Source organism: Staurois parvus, unplaced genomic scaffold (assembly GCF_062004578.1).
Source record: "Staurois parvus isolate SC_StPar_1 unplaced genomic scaffold, SC_StPar_1.0 ptg000303l, whole genome shotgun sequence".
Classification (NCBI taxonomy): Eukaryota; Metazoa; Chordata; class Amphibia; order Anura; family Ranidae; genus Staurois; species Staurois parvus.
The window spans coordinates 7,330,974-7,357,700 of record NW_028318099.1 but is presented as its reverse complement, the minus strand read 5'-3'; the positions used below and the strand labels follow the sequence as shown (position 1 = coordinate 7,357,700).

Genomic DNA, 26,727 nt, shown 5'->3' with positions numbered 1-26,727 from the left:
CAACACTGGCCTTGCTTGCACAGCACTCAGATGATTGGCAGCTAATTGTGACATGCTCTAGAATGAAACGCATTAATTAAATGTAAATTGCTTCAACTGTGCCTAAATACCACCGGGACAGTAACTAAATACTAAACAACACAGGCAGCAATTTCAGCAGCTCTTGTTTATTTACTATATACTTATACATGTATTTTCTATTATTACTTATAATTGCTTAGACTGGAGACCATGTTCCGTAATATTGAAGAATCATATGGGATGTTTCATGTTATCATGACGTGCTGATAACAATCTAAGTAGAAAATTACTTCCCTTGGAATTACTGCTTCGCTTTTTTTCTTGTATACTGAGCAACCAATTAAGAAGAAGGAAAAAAAGCAGTGTATACAGGGAAAAACAAAATGTGTTTACTTCTTGACATGTTTTTATGCTATTGACAAATATAGAAGAGAATAACAGCACAACTGTCTATGCAAAACATCAATTTAATACAAAGTAGGCGAAAAACATGCAATTAATAATAAAGCAGTTTCAAAAGCAAAGATCATAGATAGTATGTGGTAACCCATAGCAACTAAGGATACCAATCACAGAAATGAAGATTGATATTGCTGAAGGCACAGATAACAATCAAATAACTTTAGTAGGTTCCAGACTATGGTGTAAAGGTGCCCATAACCACTGAGAATTTTTGTCGGTTCCTGATGAACTGTCCAAAATTCAAGTCGACAATTGTCCTTTCAGGACCTCCATGCCCAATATCCTTCCATTAAAAAAGTGAAGGAGACAGCCAGAAAATGTGTTGGCCAAACAGCGCCTGCATTCAATCAGAAGCAGTCACTGGTCGGGTATTTTGACAGCCGCTGATGTCAGAATACAATAACCACAGTGGGAGTTTAAACCATCCAGCTTATTTAGCAGGGATGGATGAATCTAAATGAAAAAATCTCCATGTGTGTATGACCAGCTAATGCGATTATTAGAACAAACACCACAAGACAGTGCCATGAGCATGTAAGCTGTTGCATCTCCTAATTTTATTCTAGCATGGGTAAATGACACTGATTGGAACACATGAATAATGCAAGTAACATAAAACAGCGGTTTAGAGCAAACATAACTTTGAATTGTGTTGCCTAATTAGTTGCTAGGATCACTGGTGCAATCGTACAAGTTGCCAACCCAAAACATCTGAGCCAATAGTATCAGTGATTTTGAGATCAGGCACTTCAAGGTATCATGTGCGCCAAAGACCTCCCCCTCATTTTATGGCAGCACAGAAAAAAAATGAATGTATATGGAACATATTTACATGTGATGGGACAAGCAACTCAAATCAGTGAAAAAAAAATAAAAATAAAATTATATATATATATATATATATATATATATATATATAATTTTATTTTTATTTTTTTAGATATAAATAGATTTATATATATATAAATAGATAGATATATATATAGATATACACACATACTGCATATACACACATACATACACACACACCCAACAGATATACAGAATAAATGATTAGCACTCCAAACAGAAGCATGTGTCTCTAAAGCCTTCCCCTTATTTCAGAAAGAAAAATATGATTATTGCCTATCAGCTCTCTCTGAAATCACATTACATGGTAAGCATTAATACAAGTCACCATGACAAGCTGAAATCTGAATGACAAATCAATCATAAAGCTAGTGACGGTATGACATATTGATTTAAAGGATTACAATATTCTCTTGGTAGATGTTATTCAAACCTTCACTCTGCCCCCACCAGCACCAAAAATAAGAGAAAAGCTGTCACAACTGAAACTGCATGAGATCTATCGTCTTCTCTAATTGTTTTTCACTTTAAATTTGTCACACAGAGAACTGGCAAAGCTCTTGACATGTTACATTTACATTTTAATCAGTCTGCAAATACTGTGCAATTTGGCACTTACTTAAAAAAAGCCCTGCATTTACAGAGATGCTTTATCATCCCTGTGTATGAATTAACAGCGTCAGGCTGAATTGTACATGTACAAGGAGGTTACAGTATCCAAGCATCTTGAATGAAAACATAAGCAGCAACAATTCAATAAAAACAAAAAAAAAAACACCCAGCTCCGGTCTAAAGTTTGCCTCCTGTATGCAATCCTACTACTATCAGACATAAAACATGCAAATTCAGGGTGGGAAAAAAGATAAAGGAGCATTTACCCATTCCAGGCGAATAGCATCTGTCTCATTTATATCAGTTCTCATGAATGCTACACTGCATTTGACTGGCCATTAAATCCCTGAAGTCTCGACTTGGTGGGGATGTGAGCTTAACACAAAATGAACACTTTGAGTAGCTGCTGTGAGCTTACAACTCCCCTCCCCCTTAGCTACAGTACATTACTGGTATAAACACAGATTACATTAGTGGCTTAGGAGTGGGATGACTTTAGCTGGCTGCCAGTTGGGGCTGCACTACACCACCTTTTAAATGTAGGTTATGACTTTTCGCTTTAATTACTTTTTTTTTTTTTATCTGTTTACTACGTTGTTGGCTTTGACCTCTTAGAAGTCTTCTGTGTTTGACACAGTCAACAGCCAGCGTAACAACGAAAAAAAAGATAAAAGAAAACCCAGGGTGGAAAATAAGTAAAAACGATTAACTAGTTTTATGAAACCTACATTTAATCAAAAGCTGCTTTTCAGCCTAGACATCAAGTGCAGCAGAGAAAATAGTTTTAATAAGCTTCAGAGGTAAACACTTGCCAAACGTGTTTCTCTTACACCTTCTCTCCACACAATGGTTCCAGTACCTAGTATTTTTTTTTTCTTCAAGAATTCACTTTTTTAAATGGAAAAAGCAAATAGCAACACATTCTTGTTCTGATGTAGAGGAAAAACTCAGAGTGCTCATCCACATCAGTATATTAAATGATATATTTTATTAGAAATGGAGCGCCATGTGTCATTTGGTCTACATTTTATTTATTTTTTTATTTATTTTTTTAGCCACAAACTGCTCAGGTAAAAGATCAAAAAGTGTTCATGTTACCTCAAATGATTAACAACAAACATTTCAGTCTAAAGTAATATTACAGAATAAAAACATAGCACTTTGCAACACATACGTGAACAGCCCCATCTTTCCACCACAGTGGAAAATAAAACCGCTTATTAGTACCGTATTTTCCGGCGTATAAGACGACTGGGCGTATAAGACGACCCCCCTACTTTTCCTGTTAAAATATAGGGTTTGGGCTATACTCGCTGTATAAGACTACCCCCCTCTTCCAACCAATCACGGCAAGCAATGTACCAGTATTTTCTGTGCACACTGTGCACACTGCATACAAAGCCTGCTTGGATTGGGTGGGTCAGCTCTCCCTGCCTGCCCAGCCCTGCCTGTCTCCAAGATACCATAAATTGCACAGAACTGCCACAGACATTATAATATTAATAATTACCGTATCTCATAGCAGTTAAGGGGACAAGGTCGGATGCAGCAGTACCATACCGGTACTTCCGAGCTGACACTTCTGCACATGTCTAGGGCAGCAGTAGACGATCACTGATCACCATTCCTCGCAGAACTGCATGAGACGTCGGATGCAGCCGTTCAGTGCTCGATTGATCGTGACTGAAACTGTGACATGCGCAGAATCACTGTGTATCCCCTTCTCTGCATATCACAGTTTCAGTCAAGCTCAATCGAGCACTGCTGCATCCGACGTCTCATGCAGTTCTGCGAGCTACGGTGATCCGCGATCGTCTACTGCTGCCGAAGACATGCGCAGTAGCGTCAACCCGGAAGTACGGTAAGGTTTCAGCACAGCACCCGGCGTATAAGACGACCCCCGACTTTGTAGACGATTTCCAGGGGTTAAAATGTCGTCTTATACGCCGGAAAATACGGTACATGAAAATTCTAACCAGATCTTTTTTGCTCTCGTTTGGACTTTACAACATATGTCAAGGCATTATATAAATAAATGAATAAATTACAAATGCAGTACATCCCTGCGATACATGTGCGTTTCCCCATGTTGTATCCCTTTAAAGACCCTGCAAGTTCAGAACAATGCCTGTTGATTGACTAGAAATGCACTCAGCTCCTATATCCTGCTGTGGGCTGACAACAACATTTTTGCAGACTAATGCAGGCCATACATGGGCCGAATTCCGAACGATTTTTTATCCAATGAATCTAAAAAGTTGTTCGCTTGGTAATCCGATGGTGCCATCAATGATTTCGAAAACGGCCGACCAAGTCATAAATTCACCCCATATAACAAGTGAAACTTCTGTTCCTTCCAGGTCACAGGCTCATGCGCATATTCTTTTCAGAAAAACGATTGTACGATTTAACCATCGAGTTGAAATTCGGTTGTTTTTCATGAATTTTCCAACATGCCCGATCACTGAAAAGGGGAGGAACCACGAAAATCGTCCAGTGCCACTGACCCACTAACAAAGTGAAAATCGGGTGATAATTCTAAGGTCCGATTTTCGGACGAAAAATCGGTCGAATTTCGACTCATGTATAGCCGGCATAAAGCATATGCCAGCTATACACGAGTCGAAATTCGACCGATTTTTCGTCCGAAAATCGGACCTTAGAATTATCACCCGATTTTCACTTTGTTAGTGGGTCAGTGGCACCGGACGATTTTCGTGGTCGACCAATTTTTCGTCATAGATTATGCAATTTTCTTTCCTACAACGGGTTCCAGGAAAGAAAATTGCTCGATTCCCCATTAACACAATCAGTGTTGGTGGGGGAATCCCTCCTTTGGACCTTTTGTGTTTTCCCAGTGGGGGGGTTGCATGGGTAGCAGAACACAATGATTATTGCTAGCGGCTATAGCCGCTGGCAGCAATTGGATGCTAAAATTCTGACATGCTGGTTGTACCCAATCAGCTTGCCCATGGATGGATCAAAACTTGGCGGGTCCCTGCTGAATTGGCAGAGATTTGATCCATCTAAGGCTGGCTTAAGTGGTGTCCGCTCTGCTCAATGTCTTTTGCTAAAATACTCAACTACTCCCACCCGCAGGTCTGTGCAACACAGTTATATAGTTAGTCTGGCTGAAAAAAGACAAAAGTCTATCCAGTTCAACCGCCAAAAAAAAGTTATAATCCTATACCCACAGTTGATCCAGAGGAAGGCAAAAAACCCAGCAAAGCATGATCTAATTTGCTGCTGCAGGGGAAAAAACTCCTTCCTGATCCCCAGAGAAGCAATCGGATATTCCCTGGATTTACCTATAACATTAAGGCTATTTACTTTGTAGTACAAAATAAAAATTCTGAATGCTTTATGAGAAAACACAAGCAGTGAGCAGAAGACGCAGACACAAAAGGACAGCTTTGAATTTCTGACAAGATCAACAGACTTTTTTTGCACTTAAACAGATTTAACAAAACACTTCCAGTGGTGTATTAATGTATGTATGTTAGGGGTTAAATACATTTTAAATATACCACTGAAATGGATTTGTAATATGTGTTAATTAAAAAAAAAGAAAGAAAATGCCTGCTGATGCAAACAGAAATCCAGGGCTGTCCTATGGACTCTAGAAATTTACTAGGAATATAGAATACATACCCTCTATATTATGGGAAAGAGAAAAAGGGGGGTGTACTGTACTCCTAGCATTTTCTATTCTAAAGTGAAAACATGGTAACTCCATACATACCATACAATGAGTGAGTGTTCTCACCCTAGGCCAGGAAGTGTTTTACTACTAGGATCACCAGATTAAAATAAAGGGGAACACAAGCCTAAAAACAAAAACTAAGGAAGCCACCACATTTGTGGACTAGAAAGTATCAATAGATTACATTTTGTTTTTACAATGAAAAAATAAGCTCCAGGGGGCGCATGCGTGGCCGGCTCCGGGGATGGACGCTCAGTGAGGTGAGCTCCATCCACCCGCCATCGAGATAGCGGCACACTACGGCCCCAGTGAAAGAACCTTACCTAAATAAAGCCATTAACCCCTCGCCATCCAAAAGGGCTATGACCCGCAGGAGGAAAACGCCGGGTCATCCAGGAAAGATGACCAGCTTCTTTCTGGCAATCATCCCCTGCAGCCAAGATGGCGCCGGCCCCATGCAGAATGGCCTGTCAGCATACAAACCACAGCAGGGGGAGTCCACGGATCACCAGGTAGCATACCATCCAGACCCCAGGCTGAAGGGATCGCTATATCCAGGGGATCCTGGTGAGTCCTCTCCCCCCTGTCTCCTACATCCAGCAGCCCTGAAAAATCCAAGCCTAGACTGGACACAGGATCCCCCCCTGACAGACAACAACCTTCACTTTCAGCTACTATCCTATCAGCTAATGCTCCATCTTTAATCGAATCCTATCCTGCTTCTGACCAGCCTATCACAGAGATTTCCATGAAAAACATGCTCCTTTCTCTGCTACAAACATTACATAATGACCTGATGACATCATTATCCCAAATTTCAAATACGGTCCAAAATCAAGAAAAACACATCTGCCATATCGAGATCAAACTAGGGGAAATGTGCACCGCACATAACGACCTCATAGATGCACACACAGACCATGAGACAGACATCAAACAAATCAATCTCAAATTGGCAGACTTAAAAGATTGCTCCAGGCGAAACAACATCAAATTCCGTGGGATCCCAGAATCCATCACCACAGACGCCATAGTCCCATATATACAGTATGTGAAAAATCTCATCCCTACCCTCACAGATGTAGAATTGGCTATAGATCGAGCACATCGAATCCCCAAATCGTCATTTCTACCAGCGGCGGTCCCCAGAGATATATTGGCACGCATACACTTTTACCACGTAAAAGAAAGAATGATTGCAGCAAGAAATTTGACCTCCATTCCTCCAGCCCAAAAAAACATCAAATTGTTCGCAGACCAATCCAAAGCCACACTCTCCAACCATAAGAAGCTCATCAGCATAACTAAAGCATTACGGAATCATGGAATCGGATACCAATGGGGCTTCCCCACAAAACTGAATGTCAAACACCAAGGCAGATTTTACACAATTAAATCCCTAGAAGCAGACATCAAATTACTGAAATCGTGGAACATCATCCCAGCAGACTCCCATCAACCAGCATCCAACCGGCCGAAACAGATAGACGCAGAATGGTCATGACCTTCGTTCAAGCATAGTAGCTCCATGCCCATTACCCTGGGCCTCACTCTTTAACACACAAGCTGGCAATCGGCCCCTGATCGATTATGTTGATCATCCAAGTTCATCTCAAGCATGAGCTCTCGAAAGAGTCATGCTTTCTCGTGCCTCCACTCTACACAGTAGCAGACACTGCTACACATGTTACTTGTGTTTTTTGCAAGTCTTTTTTACCCCTGTTTTACCCTTGTTCATATCCCAAGCTACCAGTCATCAGTCGCTAGAACCACCCCTCTCAACAACCCCCTCCACACAATTGAACACTCAATCCACAACAGTGATGAACCCATGTTCACAAAGCCACACAGCTCACGGTCCACCACCTCCATCATGCGGAAAATCACTTACCTCCATAACACCTGAAACACCACAGCTACGGAATCCAAACCATCTACAATCAACAAAATGATTACTATAACTTCACTAAAGGCCTCAACTCCCCTTTCAAAAGGTCCTTGCTCTCGAGAGAAGTCTGTTCCATACAACCTGACATCTTATTTCTACAGGGGACCCACTTCGCCTAATCCAAAATCCCTAAACTCAATATTCTTCACCTCTCCACAGTATGTATGGCAACAAACCCTAAAAAGAAAAACGGCGTCATTACAGCCATAAGAGAATCCCTGAAATTCCAATTTATCTCAGCAACAGCAGACCCACAAGGCCGCTACCACATATTGATCTGCAAAATCAATGATACTACATACACATTGGTAAACGTCTATGGTCCTAACACCAATCAACTCCAGTTCTTCAATAAACTTAACTCCATCATAAATCAACACAGAAAAGGCAGACTACTCATTGGCGGAGACTAACACTATCGGGAACCCTCTCCTCGATACATCATCCAAGACAAGATCTTCAAAACAATCCTTCAACCAATTTCTTCATTCCAACGATCTCTATGACATCTGGAGATGCCAACACAGTACAGAAAAGGACTATACCTACTATTCTCCATCCCACTTATCCTATTCTAGAATCTACTTCTTCATCACCGATAAATGGACTCTACAACATGTCACCTCCTTTAAGATTGGTACCATCACATGGTCAGACCATGCTCCGATCACTCTCTCCCTTGACAGCAAACAACATTCGTCGATACCCCGATTATGGCAACTGAACACGATCTTGCTGAAAACCCAAGACTACAACCAACATATAATAGATGCACACAGGACATTTTTTGAAGTTAACGATACCCCTGATATATCCATAACCACTTTGTGGTCAACATATAAAGCATACATGAGAGGTATTCTTATACAACTAAACGCCCACATCAACAAAAACAGAACCCAACAAATAGATAACCTCCTAACCTCAATCAAAACAAACGAGGAAAAAAACAAAAAATCCCAAGACCCAACAATCTCTTCGTCCCTGACAGCAGATAGAAACAAATTAAGATCCCTCCTACTTTACAAATATGATCTAAATCTCCGAAAAATAAAAGCGAAATTCTACTCACTAGGTAACAAAGCCAGCTCGTTGTTAGCCAAATCGGTAAAACAAAAATGGCTGAAATCCAAAATAGCCTCAATTAAACACCCATCTACAAATACCCTAAACACAAACCTGCAAGACATAGCTAACGCCTTTGCAGCATACTACCAAAACCTATATAACCTTAAAAATGACCCAGACACCATCCAACCAACAATCACAACCATACAACAATTTCTCCAAACGACCAACCTCCCTCAACTATCATCAGACCAACTTGACAGCATCTCTATCCCAATATCACCCAAAGAAATAGAAACGACCATTGAAACACTCCCACTTAACAAATCACCAGGAAATGACGGATACACTAATGAATACTATAAACACCATTCCACAGACTTATCACCACATCTGACCAAACCCTTCAATCATGTTGCCACCACAGGCTCATTCCCCAAAGACATGTTGCAATCCATCATAACGACTATACCAAAACTTGGCAAAGACCCCCAATGTGTCCAAAACTATAGGCCAATTTCGTTACTTAATACTGACATAAAACTCCCCTACCTCCCCAACCTAATTCACCCAGATCAAGTATATTTCATTCCAGGTCGCCAGACACCCGATGCTACTAGAAGAATTATCTCCCTCCTACACAACTTAGAAAACACCAAAAGCCCCTCCTTACTCTTATCTTTGGACGCAGAGAAAGCATTCGACCGGATACACTGGCAATAGATACAACTTACGCTTCAAATTTCGGCATCCCAGGTTGGATGCTGAAAGCTGTATTGTCATTATATTCACATCCATCCACTAGAGTACTGGCAGATGAAACATTATCTGACCCCTTTGACATCTCAAACGGCACAAGACAAGGCTGCCCACTCTCCCCGATAATATTTTTACTCCTTATTGAACCCCTAGCATCCAAACTCAGAGAGGACCGATCGTTTACAGGAATTACACACCTCAACATGGAACACAAAATTAGCCTATTTGCAGACGATATTATATTAATGGTGACCAACCCCAAAAAAATCCCTTAAAACGATTCGCTCACACCTATATACCTACTCAACAGTCTCATATTACAAACTTAACGAGGCCAAATCTTCCATACTTAACTTTCACATCTCATCCCAACTCCAAACCCAACTAACCAAACAATTCCCATTTTTATGGGAAACGAACAACATTCCCTACTTGGGAGTCAGACTCACACCGACGACAGACCAACTATACACAGCAAATCATACAATATTGCTTGAAACTATCCCCCGAGAAATAAATACTTTACATACTTCAAAACTCTCCAAACTAGGCCGAGTGGCAACTCTGAAAATGTACATTTTACCCAAAATCTTATACATATTCCGCACACTCCCCATACCAATCCCTAACTCATTCTTTTCTAGCCTACAAACAATCCTCACAAAGTTCCTATGGAACTCAAAGAAACCAAGATGTACCACCAATCTCTTAATACGCCCTACAGCTAACGGAGGAGCAGGACTCCCACACCTCAAGTCTTATTACACAGCTTCTCTTTTAGACCAATTATATTTCTGGTGAAACCCATTGAAAGAAAAAATTTGGTCCATAATGGAAACCCTCACTTTTCAACCACTTAAACCCCAAAATATAATCCTCACTCCACCAACCAACCGATTAGAACCCCAACTAAAACATCCCTGCATTCAAGCCTCCCTACAAGCTTCCTATCCACTAAATTTAAAGACGTCAAACATATACCTACTCCAACTAATATAGTACACCTTCTCATCCCCCTCGCTAGACTTATCTCACTGGACAAAACAAGGGATAACCAATATAACAGACCTCTATATCAATCAATCTATATGCCCCTTCCAAACTCTCCAAACCAAATATAATCTCCCTACTACTGAAAACTTTATATGCCTAAGAATTGCTCACTGTTTACAAACAACCATCTTACCCTACACCACTACGATACCAATTACAGCCTACATCTTCTTTACCAAATCTCAATACCCAGGTAAAGGTATATCCACCTTCTATACATACCTCATAAACTTACAATTTACTCTACAAACAACATCCCTAACCAACTGGGAAAAAATCCTATCAGACCAAATAAACTTAAAATGCTGGGAAAATAGCTTCAACATCACCTATAAAGCTACCTGATGCAGCTCCCACTGGGAGTCATATCTAAAAATACTCCACCAATATTAGCTGACCCCGGTCAAACTCTCCATCTACTACCCAAAACAGTCTCCTACATGCTGGAGACAATGTGCCTCACAGGAAGAGAAAGCGAGTTGGAATATTCACAGCGATCTCACAAACAACCTGTCAAAAGTTCTTATCCTTCTCCAGCTCATTCAATTTTGTTTTATATTTTAAAAGAATTTTGCCTAGAATTAGGTAAATAAAATTGCAGACAAGATTTGTTTTTTAAATTTCAGCTGCATCTCTTTGATCCCGGTTTCATTTTGCTGCTGAAGGCTTGACTTTACCAACTTCAAGCTAAGTGCATGTCCATTGAAGCTACGTGCCACCCACCACTTCCTTGTCCATTGAATGAGCCCTTACTGGGCACAGAGGCACCCTTACTGTCGAGGGGGGTAACAGGCAGGTGAGACTCAGCATAGGATGAAGTCAAGTCTTTTTTAACAAAGTGAAGCCATATAGAATAGACTTTTCTGGCTAACCAAAGCATAAGCTGGCACACTTTAATGCTTTCCCTGGTGCAGAATATTACTTTTAAAAGATTAAAATGACTTTAATTTTCTTAATGCTAACACATTATTCATATTTCTCCAAAGTAGCAACTCCAATAAGGTTTAAGCAATATTGTGAGGAACACAATATTCTGGAGCTATTGAGAATAATAAAAAATGAATAAATCCTTCTAAAATGTTTCCAAACAAACTCTATATAGCTAGGATCAAAGAAACATATTTAATCCGTGTACATCACCACTGTTTAAAGTTAATCAGTCATGAAGAAAATCGTGCTGGACACACAGCAATTCACTAATAAGATAAAGTAACCTAATTTTGCCAAGTCTGTCAATGGCTAGACTAATGCGTGCAAAAGAAAATTCAGTGCTCTGGAGTTCAGTCTCCATGCAGCTCCTAGGTAGCCTTCTACGGAAATACCGGAGATTTGAAGCCCAACACTGGCCAATTTTTTTTTTTATTTAATTTTAGATAGTTGAGTAGGCTTAGGATATCAGTCAGGGTTTTGCAGCCATGTGTTCTTTTTGAGGAGATTCCCCTTCACTTTGCATCCCATTTGACAACTTTCAGATTATCTGAAAGCCAGAGGAAATCTTTTCTAAGGGCACACAAAAATATTCCAAACCTTGTTGAAATTCTATTTGACCCATTCTATCCAAAACAAAGGACAGAACTGTATGTAATACCAATGGCAGCCTAACTTTAAAAAGCATGATACTCTAGATTTTGCTTTACAAATCTAACATACCAGGACAAGTATACTTAAAGAAAAAAAAAAGTATTTTCAGCTGAGGCCAATGAAATTGGAAAGTTACAGTCACATGGCTAAATAGGAGCCTTATTTATGTGTTAAAGCTTTGTGAACTGAGTCTCTTCTGTTATAAAGTAGAAATATCATGCCTCACAGGGAACAAAAATTGTTATTGTTACAGTTAAAAAGAAATAGGAACCCATAAGCCTATCCCACGTTTTGGGTGTACCCTTCTGAGCCTGTTGTACATACTTTTGGTTGCTGTGTTAGATCTTGTATTGCCTGAATAGCTTCCAGACATATATGACATGAATGGCTTGTCACACAAGGATATAATAAAGTTGACACATATATTGCTACCTCTGCAAACACCTAGTGCATTACCAAATATTTACTAATACAAAAACAGAAGACTAAATATATGCTCACAAAAGACATAAGCTGAAAGCTTTAAAACATATCCAATCATAAACCAGAGTAGCATCTAGTGACCTGACTGGTGCACTGCAGTGTTGGCGAGCTGACACATTTCAGGGGCAGCACCCCATCCTCCGAGTCAGGTAACTAAATGCCACGCTGGTTTACGATTGTTCATTTGACTTTCTTTTTGTAATAATAAATCTTGGGTAATTCACTGTTTGCACCCTCCTGTGTGCTTTTTTATTAATTATCCCACTGTGTGAAGGTATAGACAACTCAATATACAAAGTTTAACAAAGATGGAGTATAGTGTCTTTCCATGGCCATCGGTTTGAGTTTACATTTAAGCTTTCTGCACACTGGCTTATTTATTAGTACAAAGACTATAAATGTGCTATAATCATTGACAGCAATCAAAGAAAAATAACATTCTTTAATTTGCTCTCTCTCTGCATCTGAACATTCAAATCCTATTGGTAGCCTTGTATACTACATGCCACTGGAATGTATACAATGCTACTAAAATGTGTTTTATTTTTTAAATTCTAGTTTGAATAAAGCCAGATATAAATATAACATGCATACAAACCACTATTCCAGTGGTAGGCTTTAGCCTAGTTTCAGACTCTGTATGGGATATCAAGAGTGCATTGTTAAACAATTTTAGTAACTCCACTGGAAAGGGCCATCTCAGTGTCTACAGAATAGACGCATGTGACGAACTACAACAAAGATCGCTAAAATCCTCACAATTTATAGAGTAGACCAGGAAGGAATTGTTCTTCAACAAACCTGGTTCAGATTATAAAGGAACTGTCAGAAATAATCTGTTTACAACAATAAATGACCTAGCTTTCATTCAGGGTGTTGCAGATAGATGCGCTTGGCATTTTTCTATGATTACATTGCCTGAACAAACTGCATCCACCTGCTCCTCCATAGCTAAATATACACAATGATGATTAAATGGAAAATATCATGAAGATCCTAAAATATACATTTGGAGAAACATTTCTTTGTTATACGTATTAATATACTTATGGCAATATTATACAACGATGGAAAAGCAACTTAATGACTTAAGACAGCTTATGCTTATTGCAAAACTGATCACTAACAATAAGACCAGTCTATCAGTCAAAGGTTAATATATTAATAGAGGAATGTTACATTATGCATCACTCTTCAGCCGATATTATGATTGTTGCAATCATTCTGCTCCCTGACCCAATTTTCCCAGCAACCTTTGCTCTCTAATGCAAATCTAATTAGGGACCAATGCCAAACAATTCAAATTCTGTGATTACACGGAGGTCAGAGAGCACTTCAGAGGAATCAGTTATTGTGGGAAAAATCCTTTAGTGACCTTTATTTGTTTGCAGTCATTTGTTACATGAGTATTGTCAATGTCTGCATTGTACTATATCCAAGAACTGCTAGAAGTCACTACCCGGATACAAATATCCTAGTGTTTATATTGGTGTAATTATTCATCAAGATGCTTGTGGTCACTTGCAGGGTGTGACGTTACAGCTGGAACTGTACAAACAGAGGAAATCAATTTCATTGTAAGCTCACAGAGGGGTAAATCAAGGTTTCCATATGAAAGACAATTCGCAATTTTCCAAAAATTACCGATAACAGAGAAAATATTCCACCAGTATCATACACCAAATTACTTTTTAAAAAAAGCACACACTAAACACAAAAAGTATTTACCATAACAACCGAGCATAATTAGCATAGCAACCTAATTCTAGTTGCTTTATTCTAATGCCCTTGAGAAAATAAAAGAAGCATTATCTCATTATTGGGTAATTAGCAGGACAAAACCACTTTCCATTCCTCTAATTTTGATTAAATATGCTGACATGTGACATATGATATAGATATATGTTGATGATGAAAAATATGGAACCTGTCCCAGTGTGGAAGGAGCACCATACTGTTAGAATATGTGATTTAACCACTTGCTCCCCCACCGCTGTACATTTACTCCAGCGGGGAGGCGCGAGCAGGCACAGTCATGTATATATATGTGATGTGCCTTCTTCTGGGTTTGGACACCGCACAGGTTTGGCAGCTGATGTCAGCAAATGAACTGATCAGCTGTGTCCAATCACACATAGAGTTCAGTGTTTACAAACACAGAAGTCTGTGTACAGGGAACAGAAATCTGGCTGTTTTTTCTCCCAGCAAAGCAAAGAGGAAAAAAAAGTAAACACAGTCATATAGTAAAATAAAAACATCACATATTACGCACAGTACACATTCTTAGGCACACATTTAACCCTTTGATTGTCCCTTAATGTTAATCCAGTTCCCAGCCAGTGTCATTACAGTAACAGTATACAGTAATAACACTGATCACTATTTTAATGTCACTATTGATGTCAGTGTCAGTTAGTGTCCTTCCCAGCCAGTAGCAGCTAGCTCCAGATTGCTCACCACACTATCACAGTCCCACTATAATTTGCTGATCACTGCCATTACCAGCATATTGTCATAACTGTGTAAATTCCAGTACAAATACCATAGTTTGTAGATGCTATAACTTTCACACAAACCAATTAACATATACTCACTGGGATTTATTTTTTCTTTTACACCAAAGACATGTAGCAGAATACATTTTGGCCTAAATTTATGAAGACTTTTTTTTATTGGATAGATTTGATAACAAAGTAGAAAATATTGTTTTTTTTTCAAAATCTTCATTTATATAATAAAAAATACAAAATCCAGTGGTGATCAAATACTACCAAAAGAAAGCTCTATTTGTGTGAGAAAAAAAATAATATACATTTCATTTACAATGTTGCATGACTGCACAGTTGCCAGTTAAAGCAGTGCAGTGCTGAGTAGAAAAAATGCTGTGATCATGAAGGGGGTAAAACCTCCTGGAGGTCATTTGGTTAAGAGAGTCTTCATCAACCTAAAACATGTTAAAGAGATTCATCAGAACAGAAAGCCAAGGGTATTTCCAGGGATATATCTTCAACTCATGAGGCTGCCCATGAAAAGGAGAGACAGTAGACAATTACTGAAGCACTGAAAACAATGAGAATAATCAGATTAACCAGGTATCCTAATATAACCTAGAATCTAGTTTACATCATGTATGGTTCTGTAGAGCTGAATCAGAGGGAGTGACCTTGTAAACATATAAGCTTCCCACTAAGTTTGGCTTAAAGCTGCTTTTGCTTTCATACTCAATGAACAGTAATACAGTTGAATGATTTCTGATCGGTGCAATGTTGCATGATTATACAATTGAAGTAGGCACTTGATTAGTCTTTAAAGCTGACTTCCCAAGGCTGCTTTGATCTATAAAGCTAAACATATGAATTACATTACTTTATCTTATTACTGTATGTTAAAGTGGTAGGAAACTCGTTTTTATTATTTTACCTACACGTAAGCTTATAATAAAGCTGTTGATAAAATGAATATCTCCTAAACGTGCACCATTTAGGAATATATTCGCTGTTTTTCTTAAGCTGGCACATGCGCTCTGAAGGAACGGCATATCCATGAAGATATCATGAAGGTGAAAATGGAAGCCTCTACAGTGGTGACCGCGATCTTTTTAAGGTATGTTTTACATAATGTGTTAGTATGCGATGCATACTAGCACATTATGACAGTACCTTGCATGGGACGATTTTTTTTCTTCCTTTCCTTCGGTTTACTAAGCTTTAATTTTATTTACCCCATAAACAGCTATTTTTATAATAAAGCAGAAAGCTTTAAAAAAGAAGGGTTTGGACAGACAAATACATTATTTTACACTGAACTGAAAAGAGTGTGTTCACAGAATTGTATTATGTCTGTACTAACATAACTGATCCTTCAATGAATGTGCCAAACTAGGGATATTCTGAAAACATGTACTTATGTCTAATGCACCTGTATTTATTTTATTAGGGATAGTTTGGAGTGGGAGTAGAGACCTTGCATGTAACAATCAATCATTTTTATGTTCAAGAAAAAAAAATGTACAAGAACCTGACTGATCACTAGGTGTATGTGTACCCAACCTCATCACCTTCAGCTACAAATATGCTAAGAAATAAGAGAGATCACAAGCAGCTCCAACTTTTGGGAACTCTTTCACGTTTGGGAACCTCAATAAATCCAAGTACTTCTCGGAAACATGCACTGTATTTATTTTTTATATGGCCAATGCATATGCACTTCATACTATTATATTTTATTGTAAACGGTTATATAATATGAAACACAAAGGAGAAAGTAACATTTCACTAAACAGCATCTAATGTAAAAACTAGAATAAAATGCAGAGATTATCCATACCAATTAGGAAGTCTGTAGCTGTCATTTGCTTACTGCAGGACAGAAAATGAATGGCAAGACACAGTAAACATCAAGCTATACACATCTATAATTTGTGACTAAAAAGAAACTAAATTGGATAAACAAATGGTGTCTAATTTGAAGCGTGTTATATGTTTTAAGCTCCCCTTGAATTTCTAAAAGCTGACAACATTTTCTGTACTTGAGGCCTCAATTTTCAAAGTGTATGCACCATTCCTGGCAACCAATCAGAATCTATATGGCAATAATGTACACTGCCCTACTGTAACCTTTTCACAATTTTTACATTGCAACTTCTTATTTCAAACTTAGGGAAAAATGACCAATGGGATAAGACACAATGCGGTGAATCAAGGCAATGCTTTCTGCACTCTTAATAAATATTGCCCCCTGCTGCTGTATAGTGAATTATGTCAAACTTTAAAAATGGACTTGCTAACCAACCACTGTCTCTAAAACGTATTTTAAAAGCATAAATAATTTTTAATATAGGTCTGAGGGATTCTGTATAAGGGACTCAGAAGCATGTCAAATGTATCATGCTTTCATGGGCTTTAGAGTTGCTTTGTCTTTCAAGAAGTCTCTACAAGCTACTTCTGAGCTAAAATGCATTGCTTTGAGTTGCTTCTGCATTCTTATTGTCTTGTATGGGGGGGGGGGGAAACAGCTCAGAGGTAAACATAAGCCTGTGTGTAGGAGCACTAAAAAGAAATTGTGAATGTACAATCAGAGGTTTACTTGGCAGGCCATAACTACTGTAGGAGACCACACAGGTACTGGAGCTCTGAAGCTCCTCCATATACAGGAATATGAGGATCTGTGTGTGCTAGGATACACTGATATATTTAAACTATCAGCTCCCACTGTCCTAACATTTTACTTTAGTAAATAGCACAAAGCAAAACATTAAGTAATTATGTTTTTATATCTGTATACAAATTGAAAATAGTAGAGAATTTTTCTGCAGAAAAAAAAATTTGGATACTTGTTATCACCTGGGAATCTGATTATGTCAATAGATTATCTTTATGACTTACTGTTTTGTTTACAAAATTACCAAATTATTAAATAACTTATTAGCAGAAACTTTTCAATTCAGTATAATACAAATGTGCAATATGTTGGAAAATAGAACATTCAAGAAGAACCTCTTAATGTGATCTTCAGTTGGAAGACCTTTATCTGCTTGAGAATCACATACAGATTTAACATGTACCAGGGATTGATAACAGGGTTATTTAATAAAGCATTGCAAAAAAATCCTGAAATCTAGATTTCAGACAACGATATTCTGATCAGCTGTTTTGGGTTCCTGTACTTTGCTCTTCATTAAATAAGCTTGAAAACAAAATTAAACTGCTATTAAGCATCATCCTTTTAAATAGATAATTCATATTACACACTTGGCAACCACCCTGCAGTAGTTTTATTGCTACAGGGTTGCCGCTCTGTGCAAATTAATGTATATATACGTAATTTTGCTTTTCCGGGTAGGGGGCGAGCACACGCTGTCCTACCCGCACGGTTATTGGCTCCTGTAGGTGTCAATCACTGGGTCCCGGCCAGCGATTCATGACATCCCATGACAAAATGACATCCCAGGAATCATCATGGGCATTTCTTTGCTTTTATCTGGTGAAGGAGGTTTTATATATATATATATATATATATATATGTGGAAGTGTACCTGCAGCCAGCGTACTGTTCTGCGCATGCATGAGATTTTATAGGGCATTATCACAGTAAGGGCAGATGGATTCCAGAAACTAAATGCGGCATGAATCATCTGCCCTTACTCAAGATGGCCATGGCAAGAAACGCTGAAAGTATATATTTTTAAAGTGATTTCTCAACAAAATAAAACATGGAGACATAGATGGATGAATGAGTTTGTTTTGAATACTAAAAATAAATTAAAAAGCGTTTTCAGTTTGTGGTGCTCAGATTAAGGCAATTTTAGGAGGGGATATGATAGTAATTTACAGATTTATCAATGGTGACTTAAACGTGTTTCTCAGAGACAATATACAGGGATATTGGAATCCATGGTGACACGTACATACACTCATACACACACAAATACAGGCTGAACTGGATGGGCCTGTGTCTTTATTCAATCTACATCTAGTTAGGCTCACTGATCATGTATTTTATATCAAAATTAACCGCTTCCCGTCTGCCCTATAGCAGAAGTACAGCATGGGTGCGCAAAGTCACGTATATATACGCGATTTTGCATTTCCGGGTAGGGGGCACACTCGAAGCACGTGCGCCCTACCCACACCGCCATTGGCAGCTGCGGCTGTTAATCACCTGGTCCCAACCGGTGATTACTCGCCGGCGAACGGTGATTGCCAAGCATCTCTGACGGGGGGGGGGGGAGGGAGAACTGTTTGTAAACAAAACAGTTCTCTCCCGTCACCTCCAGCACACTGCTTTGCATGGCTTACAGTGAAGCACAAACACAGCATACAGTTCTAAATGGCACACAGCACACAGTTAAGTCTCTTTTCGCCCAACATGTTACCCCCTTACTGCCCAGTGCCATTAGCACTGATCACTGTATTGGTGTCAGTGGGGATGTCAGACACCAAGTCAGTTCCCCCCAGTGTCAGAATGCCCGCCACAATCCCGTAGTTCCCCTATAAATTGCTGATCGCCGCCATTACTAGTAAAAATAAAATATAAAAAATCCCTGTACATATACCGCCATTTGTAAACGCTATAACTTTCACATAAACCAATTAATTTACACGTATTTGGATTTTTTTTGTAGCAATGACATGTAGCAGAATACGTTTTGGCCTAAATTTTAGGAAATTTGATTTTTTTTATTTTTTTTACTGGACATGTTTAATAGCAAAAAGTCACAAATATTGTTGTTTTTTTTTTCCTCAAAATTCTCGGTCTTTTTTTTTATAGAGCAAAAAATAAAAATAGGTGACCAAATACCGCCAAAAGAAAGCTCTATTTGTGGGAAAAAAATGACATAAATTTAATTTGGGTGCAGTGTTGCATGACTGCGCAATTGTCAGTTAAAGTAATGCAGCGCTGTAATGCAAAAAATGGCCTGGTCAGGAAGGGGGGTAAATCCTCTGAAGGGCAAGTGGTTAAGACCATGCTCACTGCATTTAGAGAAGCTTCCGTTTTCATGTTCAATAGGGTGTAAAAAAACCAAGAACCCCCCCCCATTTCCTATATTGCCATTGGTTTGTTTCAGCTAAGGGTAAACCAGCAGGGCACCTAATTAAGTAAACTGTTACTATAACCTCTTTAAAGGGTGACTTTCCTTACCCAAAATAATTTTAAAACTGGGGGAAAGATTACTGTCTAGCTGTACAAGCTACCCCTACTTTCGACTACATTCTTCACTTAACTTTAAAGTGTTACTAAACCCAGGACCCTGTATTCACTATATCTGGTCTCCCACAGTACACAGAACATGGAAGTGCAATTATTTTAGTAAACATGAACTGCTAAACACCTTTTCATATCAGCAGTTAGAGCAGTCTTGTGACTTCTCTCAGTGTCCAGCCAAGCACATGTTAAAGTTTGTAGGAGGAGTTTTCATTCTGTTCTAGGAAGATGTAGAACCCCTGACCCTCTGTCTGGATAATGCTGATTGGCCCTGTGCTGATCACATGCACCCACTCAAGGAAAAAAAAAACCCTCTCTAGCAATACACACCAAACTGAGCATGTGCAGAGTCACTTCACACGATATGCCTTATTAGGAGATAAGAGGGGGACACTGGAAAAAGGGGAGGATCAGAGAAGTCAGGATCAAACAGCGGTTTTACACAAGGCACTGGATTAACCCCTTAGGTTCCACAGTGAGTATAACAAGCATGCTTTACTGCATATACAGACTGATTTTACTGTTGTGGGTTTAGTAACACTTTAATGGTCACATAGACCACATGGTTTCCTTCACATATTTCAGTCGAAAATCCACCTGTAGGTAGATTAAATTTTTTCTTGGAAAGAGATGTTTGAATAGCCATACACAGAGATGAACAATCATGTCACCAAATTCTGAATCAGTGATTTGGTATCCTGGGATCTGTTAATCCACACAACGATAAAAGGAAGATCACAAAAGACACTCCAACCTTCCAATTTGTTTGGTATTACAAGACTAGTCCCCCTATAAAATGTTCACCCTCCACTCAAGAACCACCTACTGTACAATCTACAGCATTACAGTATCTAACTGGGTATGGCTGCCTTTATGTTGCAGGGTCGGAGCTGGGAACACATCCCATTGGGATGTCCAACAAGACTAAGTATCCAAAATAGACGAGAAGTTTTCCACATCTGCCTAAGACTGAAGAGGTATTTATAGGTAGATTTTCTGTGCCTTACTGAATGACCTTACATCAAAATTAAAACTTGTCTAACAGATAATGTGACTTTTTTAATGGCGCTTTCAAAATGATCAATTGCTTTTTATAAGCACAAATTTCCCACAGGCACGCAGACTACAATTATTGGTATCCTGGGTATATTTAATTGGAGAAATCTAATTTCTATGCCATATTAAATAATTATTGTATAGTCAACAACTAAAAGAAATGTTTCTGGCTCCTAAACAGCAGAGTTGAAATTGGAGTCAGTTAACATTACACAAAGTGTGACATGTTTTGCCAGAGTGGCTTTAGCTGATCGCCATGAAAGATTTATCTGCGAGTGCAATCTGAGTAATTCTGCTTTCACAAGGCTCTTTCACCTGCTGTGTGTGTTTTTTATGTGTTTGTGTTTCAAGTTGGCACAAACGCTCTATGGGAGGCTTTGAGTGCTGGCCAAATAGTAAAAGCCATTGACTATTAGATTTAACAATCTCAGATCAAAGTACGGGCTCTGAGAGCTAATGGGCTAGTCCAACATTATTGCAGTTATTAATAAGTGAGCATTAACAGTCAGTTTTATCGGGCAGAGATTAAATAGGCATTCAGAATATCAAAATGTCTTTCATCAAAACATTTCAAAGCTTTCTGCATTACAGAGATATTATAAAATCAGTACACAAACATCTAAGATATGATTTTCTTCTTGGTATTTAATTCTAATGTATCCCAAATATTTACATGGGGGCTTGCACGAGTATGAAAAATTGTGCTTAAAAAGGCACATGTGGAGTGTTAGTGTTATAGCATTATAAACAATGTAGAAATTGCTTTGTGTTACATTTACTCCTATATAAAATTCTATCCTCCTATTTTTGATTTAAGAGAATCTAATGAAGCCAGCCATAAACAATGCGATTTTCTTTCCTGCAACCATGGGTTGAAGAAAAAGAAAATTGTTTGATTACCCCATCAATGGCTCCCATGGAGCTGTTGTAATCTCCCGGCGGAAGCCGTCCTTGTAGGGAAAACACAATGATTATTGCTAGCATCTATAGCCACTGGCAATAATTGCATGAAAAATCTGACAGGCTGATTGTACCAAAGTCATACAACAATCAAATTCGATAGAATCAGTCTGCCCATAGATGGTTTGAATCTCAGCCGGTCCCTGGTGAACTGGCCAAGATTCGAATTAACTATGGCTTACTTTAGTCACTATGGCTGCACCTAGAATGAAGTAAAGGAGAGCTCCAGGGAATACTTATGGAAGAGAGAGTAGGGTAGATATGTACCGTGTTCATTACACTTACCCGTATACTGTCCTTTCTGAATTATTGCTCTCTGAAAACTCTGATGGAAGGGCAGCTATATCAATTGCTTAGTGCTTCTGGTTTGTGTGCTTTCTACTTGTCCTTTCTATGTTTCAAGTTAAATTGGTAACTTCAAATAGTAGCCCCATAGGACTTTTTTGCAGGGAAAAATTCCAATTATAAAATAGAGGGGACAGAAGGTAGAGGGCACAAAGCTTAGAATCACTAAGCCAATGATCCCGCTGTGCTCCAGGTACAGTTTTTGAAGAGCTTTATCTTGGAAAGGACAATGTGGAGGTAAGTGTAATGAACACCTCCCACTTGACTCTCCCTGCCCTTTTCAAAATCCATCTCTACACAAATTGTTAACTATTATAAAAAAAAGAAATCTGAACACAAGAGGTTGGAGGAGCTTCTAGTGCTTGAACCCCTGCAAGAATGGATCTAGAACTAGCAAAGCACCACCAAGACTAAACACAAATGTAAAAGTATCCTGCCTTAAAACCCATCATCCCTCATCACTGACCTAAATAATATGTTTAAAAACAACACCAGCATCCAACAAGATAGGAGTCTATCTTATACTCTTTTCAACACCATCATGTTATCTTCCCAAGGAATGAGACTGATCAATGCTAGCCTAATGGGTGAGAAAAACAATGTTAGAAGATGCCACCCAGCACACTAGAAACTGTTGTCAGAGGACTACTGTACATATGAGGTAGCTGCTAAGGTCTGTATTTACATAATAGTGTGCCCTAGTAATTGGGACCTCTGCAGCCCTAGCAAAATGCTCATGTTAATAAAAAATAATCCTGTTAAAAATACGAGGGGCATCCAAGTCAAATCAGGACTTTTGTGTTTATATATTAAAAGAACAAATTTCAAGGAGAGGAAATGGCATTTAATTTTTGTTTACTTACTCCCCTGCTACATTTATACACTTATCTCAGAGTTAAATTAATGCCTGGAAAGCTTCAGGATAGAAAGATTTGTCATTACGCCTGAACCATCTCAGGACAGCCTGCATCACTTTGTCATCAATGTGTTAAGCATTCCCTCAGAAAGATTTGTCTCTTGTGCAATTTCACAACAGGTTATGCGTCAATTATTCAGGATCAGGCGTTCCATGCGCTGAATGTTCACAGGAATGTCTGCTGTGGGCTGGAAACCACCACGGCTGGGATTGTCACTGACGGACATACAACCATCTTTGAAATTTTTACACCATTCAAATGTCTAATTGTGGCTGAGCGTTTCATCACCGTACTGTGTTTGAAGTATTCTGTGGATATCTGTGGGTTTTACGCCTTCGTTCACAAGAAACTTCATCACCACATGCTTTTCCATGCACGTGCTAACACTGTTGTCTGTCATCTTGATTAACGATCTCTGGACTGGCCCACAACATGTGCACCACCTATCAGTAATAGCACACACTTGCAACTTACTACTGAGTGTAGCACTGCCACGCTAGCTTTCCTTTTTATACCTGTGAAATTTTAAGTCCCAGTTTGACTTAAATGCCCCCTGTATATATATTTTCTATTTATAAAAAAATATAGTTGTAATTAATAACCTTGTAGTACTACGGCTATTTTTCTGTACTGTGTCTAAAGGACATTTCAGATTTTGCTTTATAATGGCGCATATACATGAAATTTAGAACACAACCTGGAGAAATACAAACTGTCACATCTCTTATGCAATCACCTTCTTTCATGCCTTAAGACAAATAAATATTATCCTATGCATCTTGCATAAAAAACAATAGATTTTTCAGCTTTCAAGACTACCATTTGCAACCTTGAAGATTCATAGATAGGAGCAATTCTTACATGGCTTCAAATTTCTGATTGTTAACTTAATTTTGCTCTTATTTCCTCTCAGATCTCTTTAATACCACATAGCATGCATATTCAGAGATCCAACATTGTTAACTCACAACCAACTGCCAGTTGATCATTATCAAACACTTAGGTTTCCTAGGAAAAAATAAATCTTTAGTTAAGCATGAAAAAACGATGTACTATATTTTCTAACTAGAACAAATTTGGCTTTGTTATTTGCTGTCCGTTTGCGCTCAAAGGGTTACATGTGTTACAATTTTCAGGCTGTGAAAAATAAGCTTCTTGGTTTAAACATTTAGACAATTCAATAACATTTGCTGCTTGCTTAGCAGAAAATCTCAGATGCCCTCTAGTGTTCCATCGCTGTCAAGAGAAGCGGCCGAATAGTTTGCAATATGAACTGTCACAAAATTTAGGAAGTGAATGTTTAAAAGCAGTGCAATACCCTATGAAAGAAAAACAAAAAAAGGCATTGCCTTGAAGCATAAAATTTGGTTCACTGACATTATTGTGCTTCTATTTAAAACTGCAATAAAGAAAAAAAATACAAAGTCTTCACCAGCTTTCATACCCAATACAAATTTATACTGAATTGAGAGGTTCATAGATATTGCTTGGCCCAATATAAGATATTTGCATGCCAAGTCTGATGCATAAAATGGGTTTTGGAACTTTATAAAAGTTTAATGATTGCTTATAATTTCCCAATAAAGGAAAGAGATGAGATTCATTTTTAAATGTCTTCTTACTAGTACTGCAAATTGTGCCTAATCTACAAGAAGCATGCTTCTGAACCTCATAAAAATGCAGTAATGTTAGAGTCTAGTCAGATTTGCTCCTAATGAGGGTTCCACATTTAATTTCACTGGCAAACCTATTCCTACCATAAGCCAAAGGCTCAAATACCAGTTGAGATGCGCCATTACAAAGTTGCGGCCCAAAGGGTGCACAGACTCCACCCCCTGTGGGTTACCCCTTTTAAAATTCATGAGGTTTATGATGTAAGATTCCCCACCAAGTGACATCAGCAACCTAATGAAGTACAGGTCCACGGGGACAGTTAGTGAACTGTCAAGTGTGTTTATTTTGGGCTACTTTAAATCAGTCTATTAATCCAGAGCAGAGAAATAATTTCCCTGCCAAGTTGAATAATGGTGTTCCACCAAATGACCAACACAGTGCATTTCTATTTGTTTGCTCATCCCCTATGTCAGTGGTGGCAAACTTATGGCACGCGTGCCGCATTGGGCACGCAGAGCTCTCTCTGTCGGCACGGGAGCCAAGTCATCCCAGCAGCCGAACATCAGATAACAGCGTACATAGGGGCCATGCGCATGCAAAGGAGTAGCGGCACCAGGTGATGATGTCATGAGGCGCAACTCATTAGCTGTGAGTAGTCCAAGCTTTTACATGGCTGGTCAGTGTGCTGCCTAGGATAAATATATTGGACTGGCTGTGAGTTTTAATACAACAATTTTTATTAACACAAAATTTTAGCTTGTGCTGGTGGTCAGTGGAACTTTGCCCCCTTGTGCTGGTGGTCAGAGGAACTTTGCCCCCTTGTGCTGGTGGTCAGTGGAACTTTGCCCCCTTGTGCTGGTAGTCAGTGGAATTTTGCCCCCTTGTGCTGGTGGTCAGTGGAACTTTGCCCCCTTGTGCTGGTGGTCAGTGGAACTTTGCCTTCTTGTGCTGGTGGTCATTGGAAGCTCTGTTATTGTGTTTTTCTTTCAAGACAAAAGATGTTAATGTATGGGTTGTTTTTTTCTAAACTGAAACTTCAGTATTCAGGTTTAATTGCAGTGTTGGCACTTTGCAATAAATAAGTGGGTTTTGGGTTGCAGCTTGGGCACTCGGTCTCTAAAAGATTCACCATCACTGCCCTGTGATAATAGATATCTCTGGATCATGCAACAACATCTTTTTACATGATTTAGAGGCCTTCACATGCTGCTCTCATGAGCTGAAAGCCCTCTGCTCAAAGGAATAAAGAGCAACACGTTAAATGAAAAGTGAACTTGTAGCACCAACATGAAGTAGTAACATATTAGCAAACCAGGCTGTCAGACAGGTCAACCTACTATGGAGAATGTAAGCATCCAAGTGCAAGCTGGCTCTTAGAAATAATAATTAACTCCTGCGCTTGTTGAAATGATGTTTTCGGTGTTAGAGAAGCTGCTCACACCAAAAACGTATAGCCCCTCCTATCTTTAGGGAAACAGTTATTGTACTTTAAATTAAAATGATATGTGCTGCGCTAAGAACGTGAGCAATCAAGTGATCACCAACAAGTATTATCCTAACCCAATTTTTAATTAAAAAACAAAGTGCAACCA

At 38.8% G+C, this 26,727-nt stretch overlaps 1 protein-coding gene and 1 long non-coding RNA gene across 3 annotated transcripts in view; one reads left to right on the top strand and one right to left on the bottom strand.

The window, feature by feature from the left end:
• ARID5B (AT-rich interaction domain 5B) overlaps positions 1 to 26,727 on the bottom strand; it is a 392,920-nt gene that overhangs the window by 90,078 nt on the left and 276,115 nt on the right. The window contains exon 1 of one of the 2 annotated variants that reach the window (XM_089683204.1): positions 2,211 to 2,360. The exons of the other annotated variant lie outside the window; for it this stretch is intronic. Coding sequence (XP_089539330.1) covers positions 2,211 to 2,214 — 4 coding nt within the window. The 5' untranslated portion in view covers positions 2,215 to 2,360. Of the gene's footprint in view, positions 1 to 2,210; positions 2,361 to 26,727 lie in introns of those variants that run through there. 2 annotated transcript variants of the gene reach the window in all.
• Positions 1 to 26,727, top strand: part of LOC149457747 (uncharacterized) — a 32,525-nt gene that overhangs the window by 526 nt on the left and 5,272 nt on the right. Inside the window, exons 2-3 of the long non-coding RNA XR_016313574.1 lie at positions 16,049 to 16,142; positions 21,126 to 21,220. This is a non-coding gene — a long non-coding RNA (uncharacterized LOC149457747). The remainder of the gene's footprint in view (positions 1 to 16,048; positions 16,143 to 21,125; positions 21,221 to 26,727) is intronic.